The 24,933-nt window shown below is 48.0% G+C and overlaps 8 protein-coding genes across 8 annotated transcripts; 3 read left to right on the plus strand and 5 right to left on the minus strand.

Annotated features, from left to right (window-relative positions):
• Positions 1–86: 86 nt before the first annotated feature.
• HD556DRAFT_1494029 (uncharacterized protein) lies at positions 87–2,598 on the minus strand (the record flags this gene model as incomplete). Its single annotated transcript, XM_041308848.1, has 9 exons — positions 87–832; positions 882–905; positions 963–1,128; positions 1,181–1,337; positions 1,392–1,678; positions 1,706–1,834; positions 1,884–2,075; positions 2,127–2,357; positions 2,407–2,598. 9 exons carry the CDS (start codon positions 2,596–2,598, stop codon positions 87–89), a joined length of 2,124 nt encoding a protein of 707 aa, XP_041165266.1.
• A 1,853-nt stretch (positions 2,599–4,451) lies between these two features.
• Positions 4,452–6,681, minus strand: HD556DRAFT_796286 (uncharacterized protein). The gene is made up of 6 exons (XM_041311657.1): positions 6,452–6,681; positions 6,125–6,405; positions 5,816–5,881; positions 5,177–5,759; positions 4,629–5,125; positions 4,452–4,557 (listed from the first exon to the last, which is right to left on the minus strand). Exons 2-5 carry the CDS (start codon positions 6,380–6,382, stop codon positions 4,632–4,634), a joined length of 1,401 nt encoding a protein of 466 aa, XP_041165267.1. The 5' UTR covers positions 6,383–6,405; positions 6,452–6,681; the 3' UTR covers positions 4,452–4,557; positions 4,629–4,631.
• A 1,141-nt stretch (positions 6,682–7,822) lies between these two features.
• Positions 7,823–9,071, plus strand: HD556DRAFT_1429714 (TPT-domain-containing protein; the record flags this gene model as incomplete). Its single annotated transcript, XM_041304840.1, has 4 exons — positions 7,823–8,242; positions 8,295–8,422; positions 8,470–8,861; positions 8,914–9,071. The coding sequence occupies 4 exons, from the start codon at positions 7,823–7,825 to the stop codon at positions 9,069–9,071; spliced, it is 1,098 nt and encodes a 365-aa protein (XP_041165268.1).
• A 3,032-nt stretch (positions 9,072–12,103) lies between these two features.
• HD556DRAFT_1429715 (ketopantoate reductase PanE/ApbA-domain-containing protein) lies at positions 12,104–14,276 on the minus strand (the record flags this gene model as incomplete). The annotated part of the gene is made up of 8 exons (XM_041304841.1): positions 12,104–12,181; positions 12,232–12,443; positions 12,492–12,825; positions 12,888–13,183; positions 13,242–13,304; positions 13,357–13,431; positions 13,541–13,579; positions 14,258–14,276. The coding sequence occupies 8 exons, from the start codon at positions 14,274–14,276 to the stop codon at positions 12,104–12,106; spliced, it is 1,116 nt and encodes a 371-aa protein (XP_041165269.1).
• Positions 14,277–14,527: 251 nt separating this feature from the next.
• On the minus strand, positions 14,528–15,449 carry HD556DRAFT_796408 (uncharacterized protein). The gene is made up of 5 exons (XM_041311658.1): positions 15,195–15,449; positions 15,026–15,085; positions 14,788–14,971; positions 14,608–14,736; positions 14,528–14,549 (listed from the first exon to the last, which is right to left on the minus strand). The coding sequence occupies exons 1-4, from the start codon at positions 15,260–15,262 to the stop codon at positions 14,677–14,679; spliced, it is 372 nt and encodes a 123-aa protein (XP_041165270.1). The 5' UTR covers positions 15,263–15,449; the 3' UTR covers positions 14,528–14,549; positions 14,608–14,676.
• A 1,647-nt stretch (positions 15,450–17,096) lies between these two features.
• Positions 17,097–20,584, plus strand: HD556DRAFT_1334731 (Piwi domain-containing protein). The gene is made up of 8 exons (XM_041301858.1): positions 17,097–17,278; positions 17,328–17,822; positions 17,871–18,337; positions 18,387–19,322; positions 19,374–19,459; positions 19,508–19,615; positions 19,668–19,908; positions 19,962–20,584. The coding sequence occupies exons 2-8, from the start codon at positions 17,440–17,442 to the stop codon at positions 20,303–20,305; spliced, it is 2,565 nt and encodes an 854-aa protein (XP_041165271.1). The 5' UTR covers positions 17,097–17,278; positions 17,328–17,439; the 3' UTR covers positions 20,306–20,584.
• Positions 20,585–23,420: 2,836 nt separating this feature from the next.
• On the plus strand, positions 23,421–24,160 carry HD556DRAFT_796902 (uncharacterized protein). Its single transcript, XM_041311659.1, has 2 exons — positions 23,421–23,436; positions 23,490–24,160. The coding sequence occupies exon 2, from the start codon at positions 23,647–23,649 to the stop codon at positions 24,076–24,078; it is 432 nt and encodes a 143-aa protein (XP_041165272.1). The 5' UTR covers positions 23,421–23,436; positions 23,490–23,646; the 3' UTR covers positions 24,079–24,160.
• On the minus strand, positions 24,070–24,855 carry HD556DRAFT_1334762 (uncharacterized protein). The gene has a single exon (XM_041301859.1). The coding sequence runs from the start codon at positions 24,732–24,734 to the stop codon at positions 24,243–24,245; it is 492 nt and encodes a 163-aa protein (XP_041165273.1). The 5' UTR covers positions 24,735–24,855; the 3' UTR covers positions 24,070–24,242.
• Positions 24,856–24,933: the final 78 nt, after the last annotated feature.

Here is a 24,933-nt window from a genome sequence, read left to right on the forward strand (position 1 = left end):
TGCCATGTAAAATGAGGGAGATGATGGATGAATAACTTAATGGATACTTGTGATAAGAGTACATCACATGGAAGCCAGTTAGCCACTTAGTACTCCTCGACATCGGTAAAAGAAGCGTAATCAGACAATGTCCGTACATCTTCATACTCTAGCACAACCTCTCGCATCGCATAGCGCATGATCGGCGTCAGGGGCACCAGTTTGGGGCCAATCACTTCGTCCTGCTCATCTTCCTCGTCAATCTGCCCGAGCTCCCGCGTAGACATATTGATGGGATTCACCACAATCATATCGCCGTCTTCTGAGGACGCACCAAGTGTGCTGCCGCTCCCGACATTGATTGGGCTGGGTATGATACCCACCGGTGGGATAACGGTGATAGGAATCATTGGTTCCGAGCGGGCTGGCGGTTCTCCTTCGTGCGTCACTGGGTCTGTCCAATGCAGATTCAGCACGCGCCCCTTAATCATCCCATCCACCGCGCGCACACCAAGCTCTCGACAAAGCAAAAAATATGGCAAGTGGTTCGTCCCCACCTGACTCAATTTGCTCATAACCTTGAGCAGTTGCATCGCGCTGAAGTCAGCAGAATATTCCTCGCTGACGCTGCCGGGATCGCGGAGAGAGTTTCGAACAGGAGGGTATGATTTGAAACCAGCAGGCCCGAGGTTGGCATGCAGGGCGTCAGGCCCCGAGGAGCGCGGGCGGGCGGCAGGTGTGCTGGGTGTTGTGGGGTCTTGGCCACTGCTGGTCATTGTGGTGGCTTGTGAGGAATGGATGATGTGAAGGTTGAGGACCGCGTGTGCCTGGAGGAAGTGGGAGCTTTGCTTGACTGTGTTACGATGTTAATGGCTGCGAGTGTTATAGCGATGTATGCATACTTTCAAAGTTTCCACCTGCATTGACTATGAAATATCTGTCAGTATTCCACTTGAAGAGATAAGACAATGATGATAACATACCATAATCATTGACATAATCATGCCAGTGCGCTAATTTGCCACCAAATGCATCATATGTTGAGTCGAACGACAAGCCTGCACGCAAGTTCTCTGGAACGCGAGGCAGAATCTTCTCGATAAAGAAGGCGCGCGTATCTGTCTTCGAGCAATCTCCGATGGTGATAATCTACATCCATAATAATCAACTCCTGAAAACCACGTAAGGTGTCAAGACGTACTTTACAGTGTTGCATTACGTTTAACTGTCGTAGCCATGCTTGATAAAAAGGGTCGCTGGTAGCGTGGATTACATGACATAATCTGTCTTGCTTCGTGAGCACCAGCATTGAGTCTAGGAGGCATTTCATCGCGTCAGATGACTGAATCAGCGCAGGGCTGCGACGGTGACACATCAGCGCCTGATATATACCTTCAGGTAGGTGTACCCACAGTTTATGTGCTTCGTCGAAGAACACTACCGGAATCCGCTTGATAGCCTTCTCGTGCGACTTTTCGCGAGCGTTGGAGTTGGCCATCGACGAGGACACTTCCTGGTTTTGCTGCCCGTCGCGTGGCTTCTTGCCTTTGCGTTTGAACCACCGGGATTTATGCGAGGGTGAAGGTGATGAGCTGTTGAGTTTTGTCCGATCTGAGGACATATCGGAGTCCTTCTTACGCTTTCCATGTTCTGGTGGCTGTTCTGATGGCTCAAACTCGCTGTACTTCAGAAGCGAACTCTGAGTCAAGAAAAGTCAATGAAATACGCATTGGTAGGTGGAGATACGCGCCTGGAAAAGTTCCATGAGTCTCGCAATATCGCTCGTCCTGACTTGCGAACCAGAGCTTCCAACAGGAGATTCGTTAAGCCTTCGTTCGACGTTCAACCTGTCGTGCTGTGATCATATCAGGAACACCATTCTTCAACACAGTTGGTTACCGAACCTTGAATTCCAGTCCCTCCTTCTGGAATTCCTCGTATCCAGGCGTCGTCTTCGATATTTCGTCGAAGTAACGCTCCATTTGCTGCGACATACTCATGTAAAGGCTCGTCATATCCGCAAAGCCAGGTATGCGTAGATCGAAGTGAAGAACATGATAGATATTTCGCGAGAGAATTTCCCGCAAGAGCGCAGTCTACAAACTTTCGATGAATGGGCGATCGCACTGATAGGTAGAGGAACCGACCTTCCCAACCGAACTTGCACCAAACAAGATCGTAAACGAAGGCTCACCCTCCAGGATACGTTCGATCACACGCATCTCGGTTTCTCGCGGAAGAAAGCACGGGAGACGGGTGAACGCGTGTTTTGTACGCAACGGAGAGCGCTCGTGTGTGTCGCGTGTCTCGTTGATTTCGTTGCGGGCTTCCTCGAGAAGGCGCCTTGACTCGCTCAGGGAGCGAAGCGTCTCGGAAGGCTGCGAATAAATATGAGTGAGTTGGATTGCGCTGTGGTCGGAGACGCACGTTCAGAAGAACATTAAATACTTCGCTCATACCAAAAAAGTTCCTCCGTCCAAGGTCAGCGCTGTATGCAGCAGAGCTTCTGCGATGGGGCAAGTTTGAGCGGAAGAGCCAGTGCATGGCGTTGGAGGAATATTGGGAGCGTGGGCGAGGAACAGGAGAAGCAGGGCTGGCCTTGGTAGTTCTGGTGCGCATAGTAGTCGAGGGGTGTGGGGATGCCAGCCTTATAAGGAAGAGAAGTGGTGATAGCTAGTGTGATTGGAGAAGTGAATGGCCAGATGGCAATTGCAGGCTAGTTATGAGTGTACTTGCAGTGAGGAAAGAAGCACAAAGGGACCATACATCTTACGCATGTTTGTGCTCGGGTGAAGGATGGAAGACAACTCAGCTTGCACAGCACTAAGTCCACGCATCTACATCGTTTGCGTGAGCGCAGTTGATCAATGATCCACGTTGTTTGCGCGAGGCAGCTCTCACCCAGCACGCTAAAAATGGCCTTGTACGGAGGCACGATGACGAGAACACTGGAACCTAGACGCATAGTATGCATGGCATCCACTAACATTGAAGAACCTTGGGACCCGCCATCACTTTGAGAAGCAATCAACGTTGCAACCCCGGACAGGACAAAGAATATTACATAATTCTTGAAGCCAAGTCAACTGCCTTGTCAAACCTGTCTACTCATCAGTTATCCCCTTAAGTTATTCTTTTTGTGTACCATAGACCAGGCTTCTAGTACTGGACAAACAACAGAGTCCCGCCTTCAAGGATACTGTTTGGGTGGAAGACAAGACTCGGGAGTTTGCTGCTTCGCCTTGCCATTCGAGCTCCAAACATCAACAAAGTATCGTAATAACGTAGTAAGAGGAAGGTCTATTGATTGCTTGAAGTAGCTGTAATAACCTGTCCTACTGTACTTAATCCCCACGTAAATTTACCAGTAGTAGTAGGACAGTTGATCCTTTCCCTGAATGTCATTTAGTTTGGACAAGTTTCACCAAGTCAACTCTTCTAGATCGTGTGCACTTGAGTAGGTCTGCTTTAGATAAGATAAGATAAGCTGGACGACGATTGCAAAAAGCTTGTAAATCAAACCACATTCAACAACGTACGAGTCGACTGTTGCCAGCCAGCATTTCCAAGGAGATACATAAATGGCGTGCAACACGGAAGTACTTACTGATCAAACTGAAATCCACAGCATTAATGTTCAATGGGGATGCGTGCCGCCCGCAACGCCTCATGCAAACAAAGCCAAATTTTCGTACGTTCAGCACTGTCTACCGTCTGATTAATTGGAGCTTATTATGCACCGGCATGACTCACTGATCCATTCTGTCGAAATGCAACTAGTCCCTCACTACATGAGTTGTGAACAAACCCGGATCCTAAACCTAAATGATGGCAGTGACCGCGTGCAACAGCAGCCTGTGCAACGGCGCTCCGGCTGAGTGACGAGCGAGCCTTGAATCATACTAGATCGATCTGATGATCGTGAATGTGATTGCTTGCAAGTCTAGTTGCGGCTGCATAACGAAAACTAGTGCGAGTTCGACGATGAATGATCCAATTCACGGGTGTCAGTGATCAGCCACAGACATACTCTAAGTGAGTGGCTTATCAAAGTGGTGCAAAGGGGAATCCGTCGTCATTAGGGTGGCATGGGACTCCTCGTGTTAGTGTTTGCACACACGACCGGCTGTCCGATCGCATCCGCTATCTATCAGAATCCTTGGAGCGAATCTTCGCTTCAATGCGCAGGAGAAAGGTCTTCACCAGCGAAATCGAATCCTATGGGAACAAGGTTTGGGACTTCCGTACGCTTGACCCTAACAACATATTAATGGCATAAAGTAAGGATTAAACATAATAAAGAATTAGATTACCTCGCAACCGCCTGCGGCGGCCTTTTCTCATCAGAAACATTGATTTCCTAAAACATTTTCAAAAAGTTGACAGTGAGACGGAACCTGATGGAACACAATTATATTCCCATAAAATTGTTACCGTAGGTTGAGGTGCTGCTGCGACTCCCAAAACGGAGCTCGCAAAAACTCGCCCTTCTTCTGCCGCTCTTCAAGCGAGATGTGCGGAGATAACAGGTCAGAATATGCACCGAGAAAAAAATTGCTGGCGATCGTTTGCGTCTCACTAGAAAATCACATACCAGGACGATCAAACGAAGATGCCTTCTATGTAGGGAAAATATTATTAATGCTTACGAGTCACTGGCTACTGCCGTCCGATGAACCTAGGACATCAACCTCATCATCAGACTCAACAAGGCGTCCGCGTCTCGAACGCGAGGGACGCAGAGCAAAGACGCTGTCGGGCTCGTCTTCATCTTCATCTTCGTCGGAGGAAACTACAATGGGTGCTGTTCGGCCCAGTCTACTGGCAAGTGATGGTTGGTCTTCCTCGTCGTCATCGGAGAGGAGATCAGCATCTACGCGCGAACGGCTGTCTTCATTATCGCTGTCATCGGAAAGCTCACGTATATGCGGCAGCCGTCGTATCGGGCCTGGAGGAATTCCAGTGTCGTGCTCGTCATCGATGAAATCGCTCTCATAAGCCTCGTCATCTTCTTCGTCGTCTTCGTCATCATCCTCTTCATCAAAGCCAACGCCCCAACTGAATACCGGCAAACCTGGATACCAATCACCAATCGCTAAACCATCATCTTCGTCATCCCCCTCGCCATCTTCGAGACCCATCCAGCCTGGATCATCATCAGGGTCAAACTCTTCCACTCCTGGGCCAAAGTCCAAACCGAGTTCATAGTCTGGCCAATCCTCCCTTCCTTCGTGGCCAGGATACCGCCTACCGCATGACGTACACAAGCCATCCCAAATCTCATGCATGCAGTCCAGACATCGGTATATCCCTCCGTCCTCCATATCAAGCATACCGACGTCTTCTCCGCGACGAGGTTCGGCATCTGCATCTTCTGCAAGTAACCAGGGAAGGAAACCGTGGACCGATTTCCTGAAGATGCCATCCCAAGGATCTGCATCCGCAGGCCGATCAGCGTTAGCTTGCGCCTCGGAATGTGGGGGCACGTTGGCAAGGCTGCTCTTCCCTATGAGGTGCGCTAGATTCTTGATAGTCCATATTTCTGCGGGACGATCTCGCACGACTGCTCGGCAATGTGGGCACGTCTTTTTCCGTACAATGGCTGGTGCGGCAGGTCTATTATCAGCAGGCGGAGCGTTAAACCATTGAACAAGGCAGTCATAGCAAGCCACGTGACCGCACGGAGCGAGTGCATAAGGCTTGTACATCACGTCGAGGCATATCTGACACGTCAGAGTTTGGCAAATGTTGTTGAGAACACTTTGATGCGCAGCCAGAAGCTGATATGATAAAACAAAATTGAATTAAATATTAACTGCTATAATGAACTGCGCACCTCGCCCTTTTCTGCCAATTCCTTTGTCAGTTGCGAGATCCGGTCTTCAGGTAGAACATCTGAGGGGTTTTGCGAATTTGAGGACTGTTTCGTGTCACTAAGATTAGCGGTTTCAGCTGAATTGTTTCCTTTCTGTGCGATGACATTATGAGGGAACTAAATGAATTGAAACAAACAATTCTCTAGACATACCAGAGTAGTTGATTGTAATTTCCTTTCAATTTTATTTTCGGTATCGTTCTCGTGACTAAGAGGGTCTGATGGGACCCTGCTCTTGCTTCCTGACGGTGGCGCAGACGTAAATCGAATGACTTCATTGCGAGCTGACACTGGCGGCCGCTGAGGCTGTGACGTCGAACTGTCCTGCATATGATGACGATGATCCATTTTGACAACCACTGGTTCTTTCTTTCTCCTCTTCTTACGTTTCTTTGTGTCCCGTCTCGTGCTCGTTTCCGGTGACTGATCGACTCTGAGTCTTTTGGAGTTTGAAGGCGCTGACTGAGCAGGGTCTGCCTCTGATGTAGATCGCTTGATACCCTGGGTTGAACCACTGTGTTCCGGCATAGTTAGATACGTCAAAGGCAACCCTGGGCAACTGCGTTAAAGCACGACAGTCCGGGAAAGACGAGATACCTGATGGCCTCCGCGCTCGCACGAAAGGGATGATGCTTAGCTAAGTCCTTGTGAAGGAAATGTTTCTCGAAATTCGAACTTACACGTGATCGTGGGAAGAGAGAAGGTCTGGATTATTTCTCAGTTTATTTTCCTTCGTCGTCTGGCCAATATTTTAATGTAAAATAATCATGTAAGGTTGCTACGAGGAGCCGAGCAAATATGCCTTATGCGTACCACCAACTGATAAGGACCTGTAGACTCAGAGCTGGACCTCCTTGTAACCGCGACATTTAACTCAACTCCGATTTCTAGAGAGAATCTCCTCTCTATGACCGATCAAAGTGCTATCAGGCCCTGCTAAATCCATATGTTTTGCATGCCTGACTTATAAATATCGGCCAATCAAAACTCGTTCTTCGATGTTAACCTAAACATGAATATGTGCGGACTTCGGTCTCCGCAGTATTACGTGCTCCTGGCCCTTAAGCCCTTATAGTAGGACTAGTCTAAAGTTAGCTTTAGATTCTAATGGAACTGTGATTATTTTCCTGATGGCGTGTAGTTGCCTTCCTTGCCGACTCTCCAAGTGAGAGAGCACTTTGAATCTTTAGCTTGTGTATAACGACTGCGTCCTGTAGGGTCTTTTGGAATCGTAAGAATTCGTTGTGAGGCTAGTGAGTTACGATTCCACACTTGATGTTTTCGGGGCAACCCGTGCTGGTTGTGATGAATTACGTGTTGGGCGTCTAAACAAGAATAGCCTAGGGTTATGGCCAATGGCTTTACGCAAATCTCGAAACCTTCTCTCAGAGAGACTTCCACTAGTCCTATCTGTTTTCACATCCTGGCATGTCCTTGTGCGTGAGAGTCGGCGAGGATAAAGATTTGAGTGTCATATCGAGTCAATATCCATTTACGACGACCTCTAGCTTGGACAAAGCTGGTTCACACCGTCCACTGACACGCGCTTCTCGGACGATTGTGCAGGGGCATGCCCGTGGCGACTCTGCCATCGCTGTCAGGTCAACAACTTTGTCTATAGAGCGTTTACATCGACGTCATGAGTCACATGCCATCCCATCTCGACGGATCCCAGATTCACTGTCAACCCCGGGTTTGAATCCTCATCTTCCGAAAAAAGGGTCCGGTAGTATGTACCAACATAAGGGCGCCGGTTTCATACCTCAATCTCCTTCTATTCGAACGTCATCTCTGCAATCTCTTTCGGGAAGCAAAGAAGACGTGTGGGGCACCTACAGGCACACCCTGCAATTCTCGTTGGCAGGTATAAGGGACGATAAATCACACAACCGTCACAGCTCTCTTATATCCCGCCAACGTTTTTTGCGCAGCAGCAATCGACTTCTGTCACCATCGTCACTCCTCGACATGCAAAGCCTGCTGCCCCCACCTGCCGTCTCTTCTCATACTCGTATACCCGTCCTCGGTAACCCTTCGGACCATGAGGAATTCACAACGGAAAAATATACCCCACTACTTGGAACAAACCCATCGTCTTCCCAATCTACACGTCGCTCGCTCGCCTTTTGGCTCATTCTTTACTTTTGCTTCAATCTTGGACTTACCTTGTACAACAAAGGTGTCCTCATCCACTTTCCTTTTCCATACACCCTCACTGCGCTGCACGCTTTCTGCGGGACTATCGGAGGGCTCATATTGCTGAAAAATGGTACATTCGTGCCTGCTGAGCTCACCACCGCAGAAAACTTGGCGCTTGTGGCATTTAGTGTACTGTACACTATTAACATCGCCGTCAGCAACGTATCCCTGCATTTGGTCACCGTTCCAGTGAGTGACGGCATACTTTGCGTAAGATAGGAGCTGATGATGAGTGCCGTAGTTTCATCAAGTAGTGCGTGCAACCACGCCGATTTTCATAATTCTTCTCTCCATCTTCTTTTTTGGAACCCGGAGTAGTAATCACAAGATGATATCACTAGTCCCTGTCATGGCTGGCGTTTGTTTTGCGTGAGTGATTTCTCGCCTCAGAACGTCTCCTTCTAATTTTCATATAGGACATATGGAGACTATTCGTACACGACAAGCGGACTCATGTTGACCCTACTGGGAACAGTACTTGCTGCCATGAAAACCATCTACACTTCTATCCTACAGTCGACCCCATCACCGACTTCGCCGCAGCCACGGGTAAATTTTGTCATTCCCCCGCGGTTACAGTTGCATCCGCTAGATTTGTTGACGCGGATGGCGCCGCTTGCGTTCATCCAGTGCGTTTTTCTCGCATACCTTACGGGAGAATTATCCCGCGTGCATACATGGAGTTTGTACGAGATGACGCCTGGAAATGCGGCGCTCCTTGGACTTAATGGCTTCATTGCGTTTGGTCTGAATATTGTGAGTTTTACGGCGAATAGGGCGGCAGGCCCTCTGAGTATGACTGTTGCTGGTGAGTGACCATTGTTGCACACACTATAGCGCATCTACTGACTAGCCTATAGCCAATGTCAAACAAGTACTCTCCATATTTTGTGCGGTTGTTCTATTCAAGCTTACAATAACGCCGACCAACGCGCTTGGGATACTTCTTACGATCGCTGGTGGAGTGTGGTACGCAGCCATTGACTATCAAGAAAAGAGAGGAAGATGGAGAAAGTAGATGGTGATGATTATGCTAGGACAGTTTTATTCTTGGAGATTGCAATTTAGTGTAGCCCCTTCGTTTTTCGACATGCACATTGTATGTGCATGTGCACGTCCCATCTTTTGGCATTGATACCATATCTGTAATAACATAGAGATATATCACCTCCGGCGGACATATGTGTCAACATTCAAATGGAAGTCAATCTTTTGGCAGGACGTGTGGTCAAGTCCGCACTCATCGAAGCGTCAAAGTTGGACATGATCTCTTTATTAACCGGTCAGCTGTTCGTCGGCGTTAACAGAAGGAGCATAGCACTAGTGCGATTCATATCCGTGATTCATGCAATGTCACATGAAATAGTCTTTTTTAATACCAAGTTTGCCCAGGATATTGCGATGGAAACCATGACTTTATACAGCTTCTGCATAATTCATTCTGGCACTGTCGAAGCTAGCGGAGACATTATTTGACTTTGAACATATCTGATACCCCAAATTCTAATACTGGGGAGTTGCCATTAGCGTTGGAACGTTGATAGCTAAATCAAGTTCACCGCTGGCAGGTGTACTAGTACTGCAATCAAGGTTCCGTATAGTATGCTATCGTATACGGCCGTCAGGATGTTTTTTCTTCCAGTTGTAGTACGACCGTATGCCGTATCAGTAGCCTTGCAAGTTAGTCTTTCGAAGTCATTACTGTATGCGTATCAACAGCACTAGAAGCATATCATTATCCATGTGCTCGGAATTCGTGTTGTTATCAGATTGCTGTAATCGTTTCCCGCTGGGCGGCCCGCAGGCCCCGCACGTCGATGATGTACGATTGATTACCATCTGATTCTCTTATCTTGTATAGCTGTTACATCAGATTATTATTTTTATATGCTGTCACTACGACTATATAATTCCCACCTGACTATACTTTTCAACAGTCAGGCTCGAGCATTGGTAGCGACTTAGGTGGCCAAAAATAAACATAGATGACATCATTTACATAAGGGTTCTATGATGGAAAACAATCAAACTCTCGCCCCATGCGCCACGAGGTACCAAGGACGTGCTAGCTTTAGCTGGAATTTGTGACCCGAATCTGTCAAGTCGGAAATGACCCCATACGATCACGGTGCATAGTGCATATATCATAGTAAGTGCAATTCACTTATGCATCGCTAGTACTACTTGGGGAGCAACTTCCAAATCCCAGGTCGACCCCAGACTCCAAACCAGTCGATGAACGATGACCGATTTTCAGCGGTGAACCTTTATGTAATCCTGACGTCGGAATTCTGTTGGAAAAACTATGTGTGGTTACAGGGTGCAACCCTAACCCTGGTCCGAATATCGCAAGTTTACTTCATTATTGAGCCTGCAGGACGGACATACTATGAGGCTGTCCAACAAGGTCCTCGAGTTTATAGGAAACTGATAGAATGCACAATTTGAGGATGGAGACTCATTCAAGCAAATACCATAGCCTAGGCGGGGGTTCTGAGACAGCATGCGAGCATGCTGGATGTGACTTGTGTGACACTTAGAACTCGGGATCACAGTAATGATTTGGGTTTTCACGCATGCATCTGCGATATGCTGTCAGGATGTCAGGAGCTCGAGGCAGGTTCTCTTACTCAATCATCCCTGCGTCATCGTTCATACCGGCCGAGGTGTATCGTCGCGGAGTTCAAATTTGACGTTTAGGTGGCCCGGACCCTTCCAGATATCAGTCTGGAACAAAGTGCCTTGTGTGTGCGGACTTGCAAAACACTGACGTTTGACGGCGGGACCGTCGGCACTAGGACTTTAGCCTTTCAAATGTCAATAAGCGATGCTCACTCATTGGAGTTTGGAAGGCTCGTTTGACCTACCCCCCTTCTGGATATCACTTTGGAACTGACATGCGGACTTGGAAAACACTGACGTTTGACGGCGGAACGTCGGTCGGTACGAGGACTTTAGAACCTAGATTTCGATTTAAAATGCTGCGGAAACTTTATCATGATGATCAGTACCTTGTGCCCGGGTTCCGTATTCCGATTGCACGCTGAAGCATTGTTCTCTAGAGTTCAAAATAAACTCAATGTCGAACGACATACTTCTAAGATCGCACGTACAGGGAGAGAACAAGATAGTCAGCAATGCGGTGCTGATAACAGGTTGACCGCGGACAATGTTGTAAACCTCGAGTTGGCATACGCTAGCATTACATTTGACATGTATGCAATAGATCAAGCAAACGTACAAGTACGGTGGTGTCCTAGACCCAAAAGGGCAACAAACAATGATTCAAGTTGACCGCTAGTGAACGTTTGAACGTGGAACGTACGTTGGCCCATGACAGATATGGTGTTTGTGCCCTTATCGTAACTGAAACAGATAATGTCACACTCCGAATATACGGACATAGTGGCGACATCTTACCCGCTTTCATGCAAACCTATATTTGCGACAGTTCTGATAAGTTCCTAGGGTTCAGCACCGAATAGTATTTGGTATGATACCTCAATTCGGGCGATTCTAGTGTTGAATCGCGTAATCACCGTTCAGTGTGAGTTCCCGGCCACCTGCGTCGAAGAGACAATGGATAGGATAAGGCTATGGAAAAAGTGACATTTTTCCCGTAAGCATGGGGAAGTGCTCGAATCATCTAAACGAGCATGCCGATTTCACGGTATCTGTCAGTTTTAGCAATCCTTGCGGATTCAGGAATCTGACGCACCTCAATATCGCTTTTGTTTGGCCATTTTATTTATAACAAATCAATCGGACATGCGTGATTGAGTTGGCATTTGATTTACCATTTTACTTTGCACTTGGCATACTTTATCGAGTTCGGGGTTTTCTATGCGAGAGGGGCCCACCAGGTGAGACCAGGTGGCGCGCGACAAACGGGAGTTGCGGTACCTTGTAAGATGACAATAAATCTGGAATATAAATGTGACACACGTATGGCGACCCCAAGGCTCCTCAACGTGGCACGCAAACCGATGGTCAAGCCGTCGAAATATACTATTGAAATGAATCAAATTCTAAATCAAAGGGTCGCTGTGCCTAGAGTTTGGGCTGTCTAAATCCACCAAGAGTCTGGTTTTGGATGATGGCTAGCAAAGCATATAATGTTTCAATACGCTGCAAGGCAGGTATTAGCTATGATGGTAGCGACAGCGAACATCGCTTACTGGCACATCTACCCCCGTTTCCTTGGCCATTCTGACCACCTCCCCGAGAATGACCTCCACCTCGATAGGCAGCCCATTCTGGGCATCAAGGAGCATGCTCGGGAGAGTTGTATGGGCAGGGTCTTTGTGTAGCTCTGCAGTACGCAATACAGTAGTGTCAACGAGGGAAGAAGGTAGACCATCTTCGTTATCTGGGTAGCCCAATGCACGCCCTAAGAAAAAGGTAAGACATGCGGAGAGGTCACACAGTTCAAAATCACCAAGAGTAAGCATCTCTTGCACAATCGCACGTAGGACAGGGATGATATCGGGTGCTGTCTGAGGTGCCACGTAAGGACTATACGATTGGCCCTCTTTAGGTGGAGGTCGAAACATTGCTGTAGGAGAAGACCCGGTGAGGGTCGAGAAGGAGGAGAATGCAACATTCCAAAATGTCTTGTGGAATTTCTTGCGCTGAATCTCTGTTGCAATGGTCACCTCTGAACCTCCTGTTTCGAGTATGGTTCCAAGGTCTGTCAAAATGGCATCTTCTTCGGGAGAGTTAGTAGTTGTTAGGTGGTCTCCATGTCTGTACATTCCAATGGTAATACGATCCTATGTCCGCATATGTCAGAAATCCGGAAGGGTCACTCGACGTATGAACTATCTTTGCTCACAAAGTCGTCGTGATCTACCACATTCTTCTCCACCAAATTTGTTGTAATCCATAAGACACTGCTGATGATATTCGGTTCACCTTGATCGAGGGCCTTGACGCTATGATACAAGTCTCGCTCCACTCCAAGTCCATTTTGGAGTAAGACATAAGTAGGCTGAGGGTGCTTTTCACTATACGGACTAGAAAGCAGTGGTTCTAGAATCCGAGATGTCTTGATCACTTCTGGAATCGCCTTGGTTGTCAGGACCACATAGGAATACGGCCTATCAGCAGCTTCTGCCACGGACGATACCACTGTAATTCCAAGATGCACGGTGATGGACATCGCAGGTAATGTATTGGTCTTGCTTACGACGGTAGGGTTTCCAGCTCTCGTGAATGCCATACTTTTTGCTCCTGATATGTATGCCCTTGGCTAGAGTCGATCGGATCAGCTTCGAAGTCGATGAGACGACACAGTAGTTCACCATTGACAACGTCATAGTTACTTCGGGCAACAGCAGTCACCCGCGCAAGCTTGCTCCTTTGAAGGATGTAGGCATCTGAGAGTGAGATCAGTGCCAGCACTATGGCTGTATCGTACGACTCGGAAATATCCAACTTGATGGTTGGGAGGAATGAAGACTAAGCTTCGAGTTGCTCGTGACTTACAGATCGTTCCGACTGCACCCAGGCCAACAAGCAGGACGTCTTTTGTACCGGTAGTAAGCATCTCACAAGTAATGAGTCTAATGACAGTTGCATTAAGTTGCAGGCAGCAGAATACCCGTCCGTGAAGTCTCGAAATCTCAAGATCTCACGGGCCGTAACGGCATATGCAACGCGGCCGCCAGCGCTATAGTATGATCCGACAAAGTTCTTGAGAAACCAAATAAACTACAATTATTGTCCATGTGAGTTAGCAATACTATTTATCATCTGCTTGGGGCGACACCACACATAATGCTACGGCAGTCTGTTATATCGTAGATGACAAGGGTATCCATTCGTTGTTGCTACGCTTCACGGTAGAATGACTGCATACTCCCAGTCTTCCGAGTAGCAAATGGTGACATGGGAGACATAGGGTAGGTACAGGTATCTTCGGTGACATCGATCTGGACTGGTGCAAAGGTCACTGTAGGACTTGACGATTTGTCGAAATGTGTGCCTATCTTAGTCAGGCCAAGGCCGAGACGGGTGATGATAAGAAGAGGCGTCGTGGTCTAGGAAAATGTGAGACGGGAAAAAGATAAGCATAAGGTACCTACAGCAATTTGAACAGCAACATTGAATCCCATGAAACCAGCTGGGCTGCCAGCTACATCCAAAACGAACATGACAAAAGTGCAGCTAGCTACAAGTGCACCGGACTCGATGACGGTAAACATGGCAGCCGTGTAGACATTGCGGCCAGTTAAATGGGATACTTCTCGTCCCACAAGCCAAAGACGATACGCGATTCCAAATGTGACACCGGTGTTGAGAAAAAGACCCAGTGACCAACTAGCTTTGCCGAAAGCTTGGACATCGTGTGAGAAGAGGTGCTCGTTAGGCTGAGCTATCATAAATACGGCTATGATAGCACAAGCTACACCGAGGCGATAGATAATCTTAGCACTTGATCTGAGAGCGAAGTAAAACTAGTGAGCCTACCAATGTGTGCAACTTCCAAAATCAACTAGCAATAGAGACACTCATAAGAGAGACGTGACAAGTAGGATGGAAAGATATCTTACCGAAGGAATGACAAGCTTCCAGTTGTGGTTCCAAACAACGTAAAGCCTCCAGATCTGTTATTGTGCGTGTTACTTCAATATACATGCGGGCCTAATATTACTTACTAGCAGCAAATCTTGAGCGAGCACCTAAAAGAATGAACGATGAGGAGTGATTGAGGGAAGGAAAATGGTGCGCACATTGGAGACATATAATCCCAAATTCGTCAGCATAAATGTTGTTGGTGAGACGAAGTATATGCTGCTTCCATTAGGGACGGCTATTATGGAAGGGGTCGTGAGTCCTTGCAAGGACAGAAGAAGAGAGATGATGCTGTGTGCTGTTGAAACTAAGATGTGGAAAATGCACGACGTAACAAGGACCCTGATCAAGAGCTAAGCACCGGTAAGTGATTGGTGACTGTCTTGAATCACGAACCTATGTGACTTCCTGTTTCGATTCGCCAAGATATATATACATGCACCAAAAAGCACGCAGCTTGTCAATGGAAATGAGTATACAACCTTCCCTGAATATATAAACCCACTTGATTCCTACGAATGAGAGTTTAGGACCCAACGTCTACGCTCGTTTCTCGGGGAAACACATACCGTAAACCATACTTTCAAACCATATTGAGATTATAAACAAACGGTCCAAATTATGAGGATCCATTTTCTATCGTCATAGCCAGAAGGGGGATGTCCGATGAACGAACCTCAGCATCTTATAACTTGTTGACGTGCCTTGGCAGCCTTGTCATGTCTTGAGGTAGATTGCTACTGTCTCAGGGATATTGACATGATTAGTACCGGCAGCTGACAAAACAATGGGAAGGTTAATATGCATGGACCTTTGCACCAACTTTTCTGTTAGTCACTGGTTGTGTTTCGGAACGACCCTCGAGTGTTGTCTTTGTTGTTATCGATGCTGTTTAATTTATGACCGTGTGCTCGCCATAATCACACAGCCCTGACTTGGCTTTTGGGTCTTGGGCAAGTAAAAGTTGTGGGGGTCAAACAATACTCAGGGTATAATGCCGCACGAACGATGGTTTCGCTGTATGTAGGTTATCATAATGCAACTGCCTGCACAAGAGCTGAGACAATGGAGGCAAACTACCTTCAAAGTCAAGACCAATTCCAGTACTCGCACTGGCAAACACGACAAAGAAGTGTACCACCAGATAGATATGAAGGGCAGACACGAAGATTAGACCATAGAGAGCAAATACACGAAAATTCCAAGCATGAGAACCAAACTGCCTCAGGCAGCCTTACTCTGGCTTGAGCCTCTCTTCACAGGCAAAGCCTGTCCTGCTGGACCGCCGGCCTCGCTCTCATAAACGAAGACGATGAAGAGGTGCACCACCAGATAGAAAAGTAGACAAGCAAGGGATAAAAACTTGCTGCAGGCGGCCTTACTCAGAGTAAATTACTTTGGCCTGCCCCGCTCTTCGTAGATGGTGTCGGATGCATGTCCTGCCTGTCTATGCCCTTGGTAAATAGGTTTGTGAAGAGGCCCTTGGCAGCCCCGGTTACTGACAGCAGCCTCATGGACCTCAGCCCCATATCTGGTACACTCGAGAGCCGGTCGGAATAGTCTGGTTCGCGGTTCAGGGTATGGTCTGGTTCGTGGTTCAGGGTACAGCCTGGATCAGCAAGAAAGTCATTATACGGTCGACGCAGAGCATCTCAATGTAGTCCAGATGATGCACAGAGGCGATACAGAAGGCGACAGATATTTGATAAAAGGGAGATGCCGAGCAAACAAAACCTCGTCAGGTGCAGCACCCAACTCAGAGTGTAAACGACAGAAGGAATTTGGCAATTGAGACAAAGGCTGGAGGAAGTCGGCGAGCCGCCTCCATGACGACAGATGCAGGCAAATCAGAAAGGATTGTGGAATTGAATGGTCTTCGGGAAAGAAAAACCACGCAGAATCATCACTGACCACGGCGACATACAGAGCACTAATATCGACCGTCATCTGAGAAAACCGATGTTAAACGAGATTATGGTAATAGTACAGGGTATGCATGAACCACTAGGAGGAGAATCGGGATGGGGCGTTAATGAGGAGAACAACGAGGGACTTTGAGAAGTTGGAGAAGCGAAGACACGGAGACATCAATGTTCGGGAAGTAATCGGATCAATCCATATGCAGAGAAAAGTGGAGTGGAGAGAAGAAGGGTGATCGCAGAGCCCTCCACCAACGTGGGAGTCGGAGATATTTGGTTTATTAAACGTTAATTAAAGCCTGTAAGCTCACGTGATATGAGGGAGTACAAAAACCCTCCTTTTTGGCGCTTGCTGTACTGAACTTTCGCCTTGTAACGTTGTACATATACATAGCAGTAAACGTATTTTAAACATGGCCTACAGAGGCGATCGTGGACGGGGTGGCTTCGACAGAGGGAGAGGAGGACGAGGAAACCCTATTCCCGGCGACCGGGGACGGGGTGGCTTTGACAGAGGGAGAGGGGGACAAGGAAGCCCTATTCCTAGCGACCGGGGACGGGGTGGCTTTGACGGAGGGAGAGGGGGACGAGGAAGCCCTATTCCCAGCGACAGGGGACGGGACTCACCCTCTGGCTTTCGTGGCGGTGGCGGCAGAGGCGGTGACCGTGGCGGCCGAGGGTTCGACAGAGGTCGGGGAAGGGGCTTTGGTGCTCCAAGAGAACAAGGCGGGTAAGTGCTACGTTTGGAACAATACCACGCTCAAACAAAAACTCTGCAGAATATTTCTCGAGAACCAACCAGCTACCGTCGACGCTCGAGTAGCTGATGACTCCGACAAGGCGCTCGTCGCTAGTTTACGAAACACTCAGCTCAGGAATGACCCTGACAGTATGCCCTTGCGCCCAGACTTTGGCACTGTTGGGGTGCCAATCAAACTTCGCACCAATTTCTTCCCTGTGCGCGTCCCCAAGGGACCGCTTTATGAATATGACATCGCTATCACGCCTGTGGCTGGAACAGCTACTCGTCGCGTCAAGCGTCGCATATTTCAGCTCGCAGAGCAGACTACTACGTGGCAACAGTCTGGGATGCGTGGCACTGTTGCACACGATAGCAGTGCAAAGCTTATATCGGCTCGTGTTCTAGCACAGCCTCTTACAATCAAAGTCCCATATTATGACGACGACCAAACTGGGCCTCCGGCACAGGGTGGCAAAGAATACACACTCACAATCAAATTCATTCAGGAAATCAACACACAGGATCTCACCAGGTGAGTAGGTCATGTGTTTCGAAAATCTCTCTTATGTGTATCTTGCAGTTACTTGAATGGAGATAACCAGTATCGAAACTACAACACCCTTCCTGTTATTTCCGCGTTGAACCTCATTCTTGCTGCGCATCCATTGCGCAGCGGCATCAAAGTCGGTCAAGACCGCTACTTCTTCCGCTCTGCTGCTGTTCCAGCAAATCTCGGCGGCGGTTTAGAAGCATGGAAGGGCTTCTATTCTTCCGTGCGCCCAGCTCATCATCAGTTGATGGTGAACGTCAATGTCTGCACCACAGCGTTCTATACCCCTGGAAATCTTGCGGTGCAGATGATGGCTTTCCAAAACTCCAGTTTCGGCGCACGAATGGAAGCGTTCTGTAAAGGCGTCAGGGTCAAAGCTACCCATCTTGGTTATCGAAAGACCGTCAAGTGTCTTGCCCGCCAGAACGCACGCCAGTACACCTTCCCGTGCGACGAACTTGGAGGATCCGTCTCAGTAGAGCAGTACTTCTCGCGTAGTGAGTGTCATGCTCTCTCCTCCAAATGCTGACGTTGTATTGTTCATAGAATATAAGATTAAGCTGAAGCACCCTGACCTACCTCTTGTTGATGTCGGGGGGCAGAAGAAAAACTACCTGCCAGCCGAAGTTTGCGAAATCCTTCCTGACCAGCCTTTCCGCGGCAAGCTTACAGACGATCACACTGCAGCTATGATAACAGTCGCGTGCCAACCACCCAACGTCAATGGCAACGCTATCATGAACGGTCTCAGAGAGCTCGGGTTTGTAAACCCAGGTCCCACACTTGGCGCGTTTGGTGTATCCATCGGGCCCAACATGGCAGTTGTCCCCGGCCGGATCCTCCCGAGACCTGGACTCAAGTATGCCAACAACGTGTCGCCCGCAGTTGATGACAGAGCTTCGTGGAATTTGCGGAATATTCGTTTTGCTGTGGGCGCGCGCCTGGAGAAGTGGGCTGTCCTGCTCATTGGCGATCGTGGTAGAGACGAGTTTCAGGGACCTCAAGATCCTGCCCTCCGTACCGTTATAAGCGGGTTTATGGCCATGTGCAAGAATAGCGGGATATTTGTGTCAAATGAGCAACCTCCGGTTGTAGCGGCAAACCTCCCGCCGCAAGATAGAAGTGACCCGCTTAGGAAGAGCGCCATCACAAATATTCGTGAGAGTCTAATGAAGTTGCATCCAAAGCCTTCCTTGGTACTCGTGATGCTATCAAACGGCGACAAGAACATTTACGAAGGACTGAAACACTTATGCGACGTGTACCTCGACGTCGCCACTGTGTGTGTACACGTGGGCAAAATTAGGAAGGAGAAGGGGCAGCCACAATACTTTGCGAACGTGGCCTTGAAGGTAAATATGAAAATGGGCGGCGTCAACCATAAACTCGATGAAAACTCGGGTCGGTGGCTCTCCAGCGAGCCAACGATGGTAGTCGGAATGGATGTGACCCACCCTGGTCCTGGAAGTGCAAGAGGAACACGTGAGTACTACATTTGCATGGTTCGAATGGGTACTTATTCCTTCGACAAAGCCTCCATTGCTGCAGTAGTTGCGAGCGTGGACAATCATTTCGCTCAATACCCTGCAAGTCTCGAAATACAGGAGTCGCGGAAAGAGGTACGATCTTCAGGGCAGTTCCTTTCTTGCCAATAACGACCTACCTAGATGATTACCAACCTCAAGGAGATGATGATAGCGAGGCTTCAACTTTTCCGGCAACGTAGCAAGGTATTGCCTAAACGCGTACTGGTTTATCGCGACGGCGTTTCTGAGGTGTGATTTTTCTGCTACGAAACTGGGTGCATATCGCTCATGCTAAATTCAGGGGCAATTCAATATCGTCCGGATGGAAGAGCTTCCGGAGATAGTAAAAGCCTTCCATACCTTCGATCAGCCAAAGAAGCCTTATCGCCCCCAACTAACTATTGTGATTTGTGGCAAGAGGCATCATACCAGATTCTATCCCACAGAACGGAAGGATGCTGCAAATGACGGCAATCCAAAGCCTGGAACAGTAGTTGATCGTGGGGTCACGGCAGTATATGACTTCGACTTCTTCCTTCAAGGTGATTTTTATTCCTTGAAGCAGCGTTTGTTCAATTAATTACACTCCCTACAGCCCATGGCGGTTTGCAAGGTACGACGAAGCCGACCCACTACTACGTAGTCCATGATGAAATTGGCTTCGGGTCAGACAGTCTTCAGGGCCTTACGAATGCCCTGAGCTACATGTTCGCGCGCGCTACTAAGGCCGTGAGCCTTGTATCCCCCGCATATTATGCTGATGTAGCGTGCGAACGTGGGCGATGCTATTTGAGGAAGCTCCTCCAGGGCCAAAGTGGGGATGGTATGACGGCCAGCGGTAGCGCCAGTACCAACGAACAAGATGTTATGCGGGAAGCACAGGCACTCTGGCGTAACGGTGTCTCCAAGAACTTGAAGGATACCATGTTTTACTTGTGATCATGCACATCTACTTTCCTTTTGACTACTGATTGTCATGCTCTCATCGTTAATAGTTATTACTCACGGGTTTTGTCTTGTCTCACGTTGTTGAATTGCTTGATTTCTTAGATGACTTCCAGCTATGCTTGCTTTATTTTCTTGTTTGGATATGTAAAGTGGATATACGAACCGTGTTTTGTGAGTTTTCTTGCACAACCTTATGAGCTGTTCAGAGCAAAAGTTCGAGCATCTCCGAGCACCGCCGACGTTGGGTAGGCGCTATTAAGGACAATACACCACTTCGAGTTCCATTCGAACTTCTAAATTTAGAGTGTGTTATGTATCATCAAGTTGCAATTGCGGTCATTTTTCAAAGCCGAGATTTTTCGGGGAGAACACATACAATTTAGTACTTACAAAAAAGGAAACCGTGACAAGAAGGCAACGCCGTGTGCGCGCAGTGCGCATGTTCACATGATAATCAACGAAGATATTACGAAAGTATAGGGCTTGCGTGCACGTCTAGTCACCTCTTCGGTCGGATCATGCGTGATAAGGTACCTTTTTGGTAGCACCCAGATCCATATTCTGCTTGGTATCACTGCTAGACGGTCAGGACAACTGGGCCGCGGGCTTACCTGGCGGTAAACTGCACTTTGTTTCATGAACACTACAATCACCAACATCGGATGGAAGTGCGTTCCAGGAACAGATGTGAGAGGCGGGAGCCAAAATGCCCACCTTCGCCCCAAATCTTGTTGTTTGGATTAATATCGTGAGGTCACCCTGACATATTATCTTAATTTTTCCCGTCGTGGACCCATGCCCGTGTTATACAGGAATGTGACCGGTTTTAGAATGGCTCCATAGGTGGCACCAACACTGTCCAAGTACGCCGATGCCGGGCCACCTTAGTGGGTGGGTGGCGACCTTCAATGAGCCAACGCCACCTCCCTTGGCATATAAAAGGGCCTTGAAACTTCAAGCGAAGTCATTAAATCCGACGCAAGCAAACCACTCACAATTTTCAACGTCCTTCATCTTTAATCATTCCGCATCCATGTATGCACTTGATACAACCGCATTAATGATCGATGCTCGCTACCAGAGCACCGTAAGGATTCTGACCTATCGTCCTGTAGCGTGATGCTGACACATTATTGCAGGTTGTTCCTGTCGCAGCGAAGAGAACCATGAAGTGTTCTACTTGTGGTTCTTATGATCCCCCAGCAGTACATGTGTGCCCAGGTCCAACTGGCCCATCTGCGAAATAAGCGAACAGAGCTCGTGTGGAGAGATGGTGGAAGACGCCGCTGAGGAATCGATACTTGTACCCATGTGTTGATCTGTATGCGTACCCTTGCTACAAAGCACAGACATCCAAAGCATCCATACTTCCTGTATTTCATTTGTACACGCTATGTTAGCAAGGGGAAGTTTCACAAAATCGCCGGAGCAAAACCCGGAAACAAGACCACTGCCAATCAGACGTCCTGCTCTTTGCTCCCTCGTGCTCCATGTTAGCAATTCGGTAAATTTATCAGTACGTAAAGCGATCGTGCAATCGAAGCGGACCGGACGACAACTGAATTCATTGGTACTATGATTCCAGGTGTCCGGTAATTTTGTCGCTCCGGTGACGTCGATAGAAAGGATGATACTAAAAGTCCAGAGGAAACGGGAAATATTGATGAAGTGTTAATTGATATTGATACATACCGGGACCTGCGGCATCATCAACGAACTCGCATGCCCACCGGGGCTAATATAGACTGATCCATACAAAACCTTCTTCCCACCAAAAGGTAGGTCAAAGGCTTAAAGTCGTGTCGAAGGAGTGCTCAGGGCAGAAATCATCCGGATCAGGGAACATGGTGTGCATGATACCCCTGATGACGTATCTTCCGTGAGCGTCGATGGTGTCTCTGAAAGGGAAAAAAAAATCAAAACTAAGTTAAGTTAGTGAAACCCATCGAGGTATGAGCAGGCCGGCGGTTCTCATTCGTGTATCGGCTCGAATGTGGCGCACATGCCCTAGTATTTGTCCTCCTGTGTGAGAGCCTGAGTATGTGGCGTTCCTGGTACAGCTCCCGGTCATCGCAGGGTCTCGTTTATGAGCGTGTTGGTGTGTGGAAGACTTTTTTCGGGGTATTATCAGGCCCGACGACATTATCTAGCTTAGCGTGTGCCCTCCTCGTGACATGAGGAAAGTGGAGCATTGCAACTATCGCAGACAACATTAAGTCAGTATAGCTTTATCGGGTATGGAGACACGCACGGAAGAAGGTGCTCGATGTCTCTACAGTTTATTGACGAATCAAAACAAGTGACAGGCTGATCCAGTAGCCCCGAAAAGCTGACCATTTCAGTTCCAGCACCAAACGAAGACGACATCACAAAGGCAACCTCCACTTCGCCCATCCCATTCTTGGACATTTCCTTGATCTTTTGCGTTGCGAGACAATCTTGGATGGTTTGCTACGCGTGCTTTGACATATCCTAGGAGAGGCATGTATAAATTCCGCTTCTGGCGAGCTTCACGAGGCTCAGTACGGAACCACTGAAGCCTACACTATAAGTACATCAGTAGTAGCTGGAGGCTAGTGGTCATGTCACCGCTCACAGGTGAGGGAAGGAGCCAGGGTCACGATACTTCCATCAGTATACTAGGCGAAAGGCTTAGGTGCTTGTCAAAATAAAGTCCCACAACCTCTCTCGGCACGGTGCACTTACAGTCCATAGCTCCCATGTTCTCCTTCACAATCCACTCGTTGATACTATTGACACACCTACCGATTGAAGAAATCACTGCTAGGGCAAATTTTCATACAGTTGTTGTACGAGTACCATGTTCAATGGCAGATATGTTGCAGGCAGCTTCAAGTGGTGATATCTTGAGAAACTACACCAGGAAAGTACTCGTTACTGTCACCAAACCTTGTCTTAAACGATTAAACTGAGACTCACGCCTCAGATCCAATCAACCTTCTCCGCTCCAATTCAAAACTTGTGAAGAGTCCGAGAACTTTATCCGTACAGCAACTTTGCCCTTACAGTTGCTTGTAAGGAGGTACTGAGGGATGGGTTTCGAGTTTGAGGTGCAGGGCCCTATTCATCAGATCTCTGTGGATGGCGCGTCGAATGTACTAGTAAGTACTAGTAGTGGGAGTGCAGATAAAATTTGCGCACTGACTGTACTGAGGTGTACTCAGAGTAGCTTGCTATCTGAGAAAGACACTTGAAGAATCCAAGTGTTTGGCTACCGTGGCCACATGGCCTAGTAGACTGCAGCTGATACGCATTGAATTTTTTTTGATCATGTACACAGTACACACACTTCCATCACAGGCACTGCCGAAATGATGAGCCCCAGGATCATAGGGCTACAGACCGTTCGCAACTCCGTATCGTGTTTGCGTACTAGTATACTACGGTCACGTTCGCCGTTCGAACTTCGGCAATATTACATAAACATCCACTGGAAAAGAGAAGAAACCAAAAGGGTTGTTCAAAGCGCCATCGTATCCTCCTTCTGTCCTTCGGCCTCAGGTGCTCAGGTCACTGCTCCCACACCATCGACAGCGGTTGAATCGACATCGACGTTGCCTTCATCGTTCCTTGATACTGAAGCACCTGCCTCCTCAGTTAGTATCCCTGCCCCCGATTCGCGAGCTGTCGCAAAGAAGGCCAAGGAGCTTGAAAGGGAGGCTAAGGAAAAAGAGTTCGTCGACGGACAGCATGCTAATATGATCAATGGGGCATGGCACTGCTCTAATAAAGGAATACTTTAGAATAGATAGATAGATAGCACGATATTGATACTGAGTACTGACAGTCGCAAAACTATTACGCGTGAGACATCGTAGGTGTCAAAAGGGAAACCAAGATAAACTAGAAGCAAGGAACTCAACGTATCGATACCAACAACCTATGAGTAGAGTATGAAAGTACTTGGTTAAAGAAAGTACCTGAACAATGGATGTGCTTCGTTGTCTACACCTAAAAAGCACATTATATATGCACGGTCATCATCCAAGTGCGCCAGCACGTCATCGGCATTCTCGCCATCCTTCAACGCGAGTAATGTTTTCTCCTTTGTTGCTTTGAAGTAACTTGCCAGCGCCGGAATTACGACCTGTTGCATGTAGTTCGTCCCATCTCTATACGTGTGCGGGACCTTCCACTTCAACTGAGTTTCGACATCAAAAAGGCCCTTATCAATTTGTCTTGCAACCATACGCAGGACCGCAAGATCATTGGGATCCCAATAGGGTTCGTCACGCGGCTCCGGGAGATAATCCTCAATCTGAATGTCATCGTTACACACAGCCGCCAGCGCAGTTGCAGTTATTTGGGCGGCCCTGGATCGTGTGGAGATGTTGGGAAGTTGTAAATAGGGCCCATGATGGTGGGATCTCTGCATGATATGAGATGAATGAGTCGACATTATGAAGCATAAAATGAATCACACATACTTGGGAAAATGTCCGATGGAATATCTGTCTTATCGTAGTCAGGAGAGCTCGACATTGTTTCAGCAAGTGGGAGTCGAGTGGGAAGAGTCAGAGTTTAGGGGTATACGAGCCCAATTTATATTTCATCACCAAAATTACCGAATCCAGACATCACATGACAGGTTTGACGCC

Source organism: Suillus plorans, assembly GCF_016647745.1.
Source record: "Suillus plorans strain S12 chromosome Unknown HD556scaffold_6, whole genome shotgun sequence".
Taxonomy (NCBI): Eukaryota; Fungi; Basidiomycota; class Agaricomycetes; order Boletales; family Suillaceae; genus Suillus; species Suillus plorans.

What these genes read in the sequence shown, in the direction of transcription:
- HD556DRAFT_1334762 (XM_041301859.1), bottom strand. Translation starts at nt 24,734, where the DNA reads ATGTCGACTCATTCATCTCATATCATGCAGAGATCCCACCATCATGGG.
- HD556DRAFT_796902 (XM_041311659.1), top strand. Translation starts at nt 23,647, where the DNA reads ATGATGAGCCCCAGGATCATAGGGCTACAGACCGTTCGCAACTCCGTA.
- HD556DRAFT_796286 (XM_041311657.1), bottom strand. Translation starts at nt 6,382, where the DNA reads ATGCCGGAACACAGTGGTTCAACCCAGGGTATCAAGCGATCTACATCA. An exon ending in TGTCAGCTCGCAATGAAGTC is followed by an intron (nt 5,882 to 6,124) that starts ATTCGATTTACG and finishes AATTCGCAAAAC; the next exon opens with CCCTCAGATGTTCTACCTGA. An exon ending in TTGGCCAGACTATGAACTCG is followed by an intron (nt 5,126 to 5,176) that starts GTTTGGACTTTG and finishes ATGATGATCCAG; the next exon opens with GCTGGATGGGTCTCGAAGAT.
- HD556DRAFT_1334731 (XM_041301858.1), top strand. Translation starts at nt 17,440, where the DNA reads ATGCCCTTGCGCCCAGACTTTGGCACTGTTGGGGTGCCAATCAAACTT. An exon ending in TGGAAGTGCAAGAGGAACAC is followed by an intron (nt 19,323 to 19,373) that starts GTGAGTACTACA and finishes CCTTCGACAAAG; the next exon opens with CCTCCATTGCTGCAGTAGTT. An exon ending in CTTCGACTTCTTCCTTCAAG is followed by an intron (nt 19,909 to 19,961) that starts GTGATTTTTATT and finishes CACTCCCTACAG; the next exon opens with CCCATGGCGGTTTGCAAGGT.
- HD556DRAFT_796408 (XM_041311658.1), bottom strand. Translation starts at nt 15,262, where the DNA reads ATGGATCCTCATAATTTGGACCGTTTGTTTATAATCTCAATATGGTTT. An exon ending in GAAAGTATGGTTTACGGTAT is followed by an intron (nt 15,086 to 15,194) that starts GTGTTTCCCCGA and finishes TCCATTGACAAG; the next exon opens with CTGCGTGCTTTTTGGTGCAT. An exon ending in TGGGATTATATGTCTCCAAT is followed by an intron (nt 14,737 to 14,787) that starts GTGCGCACCATT and finishes TCATTCTTTTAG; the next exon opens with GTGCTCGCTCAAGATTTGCT.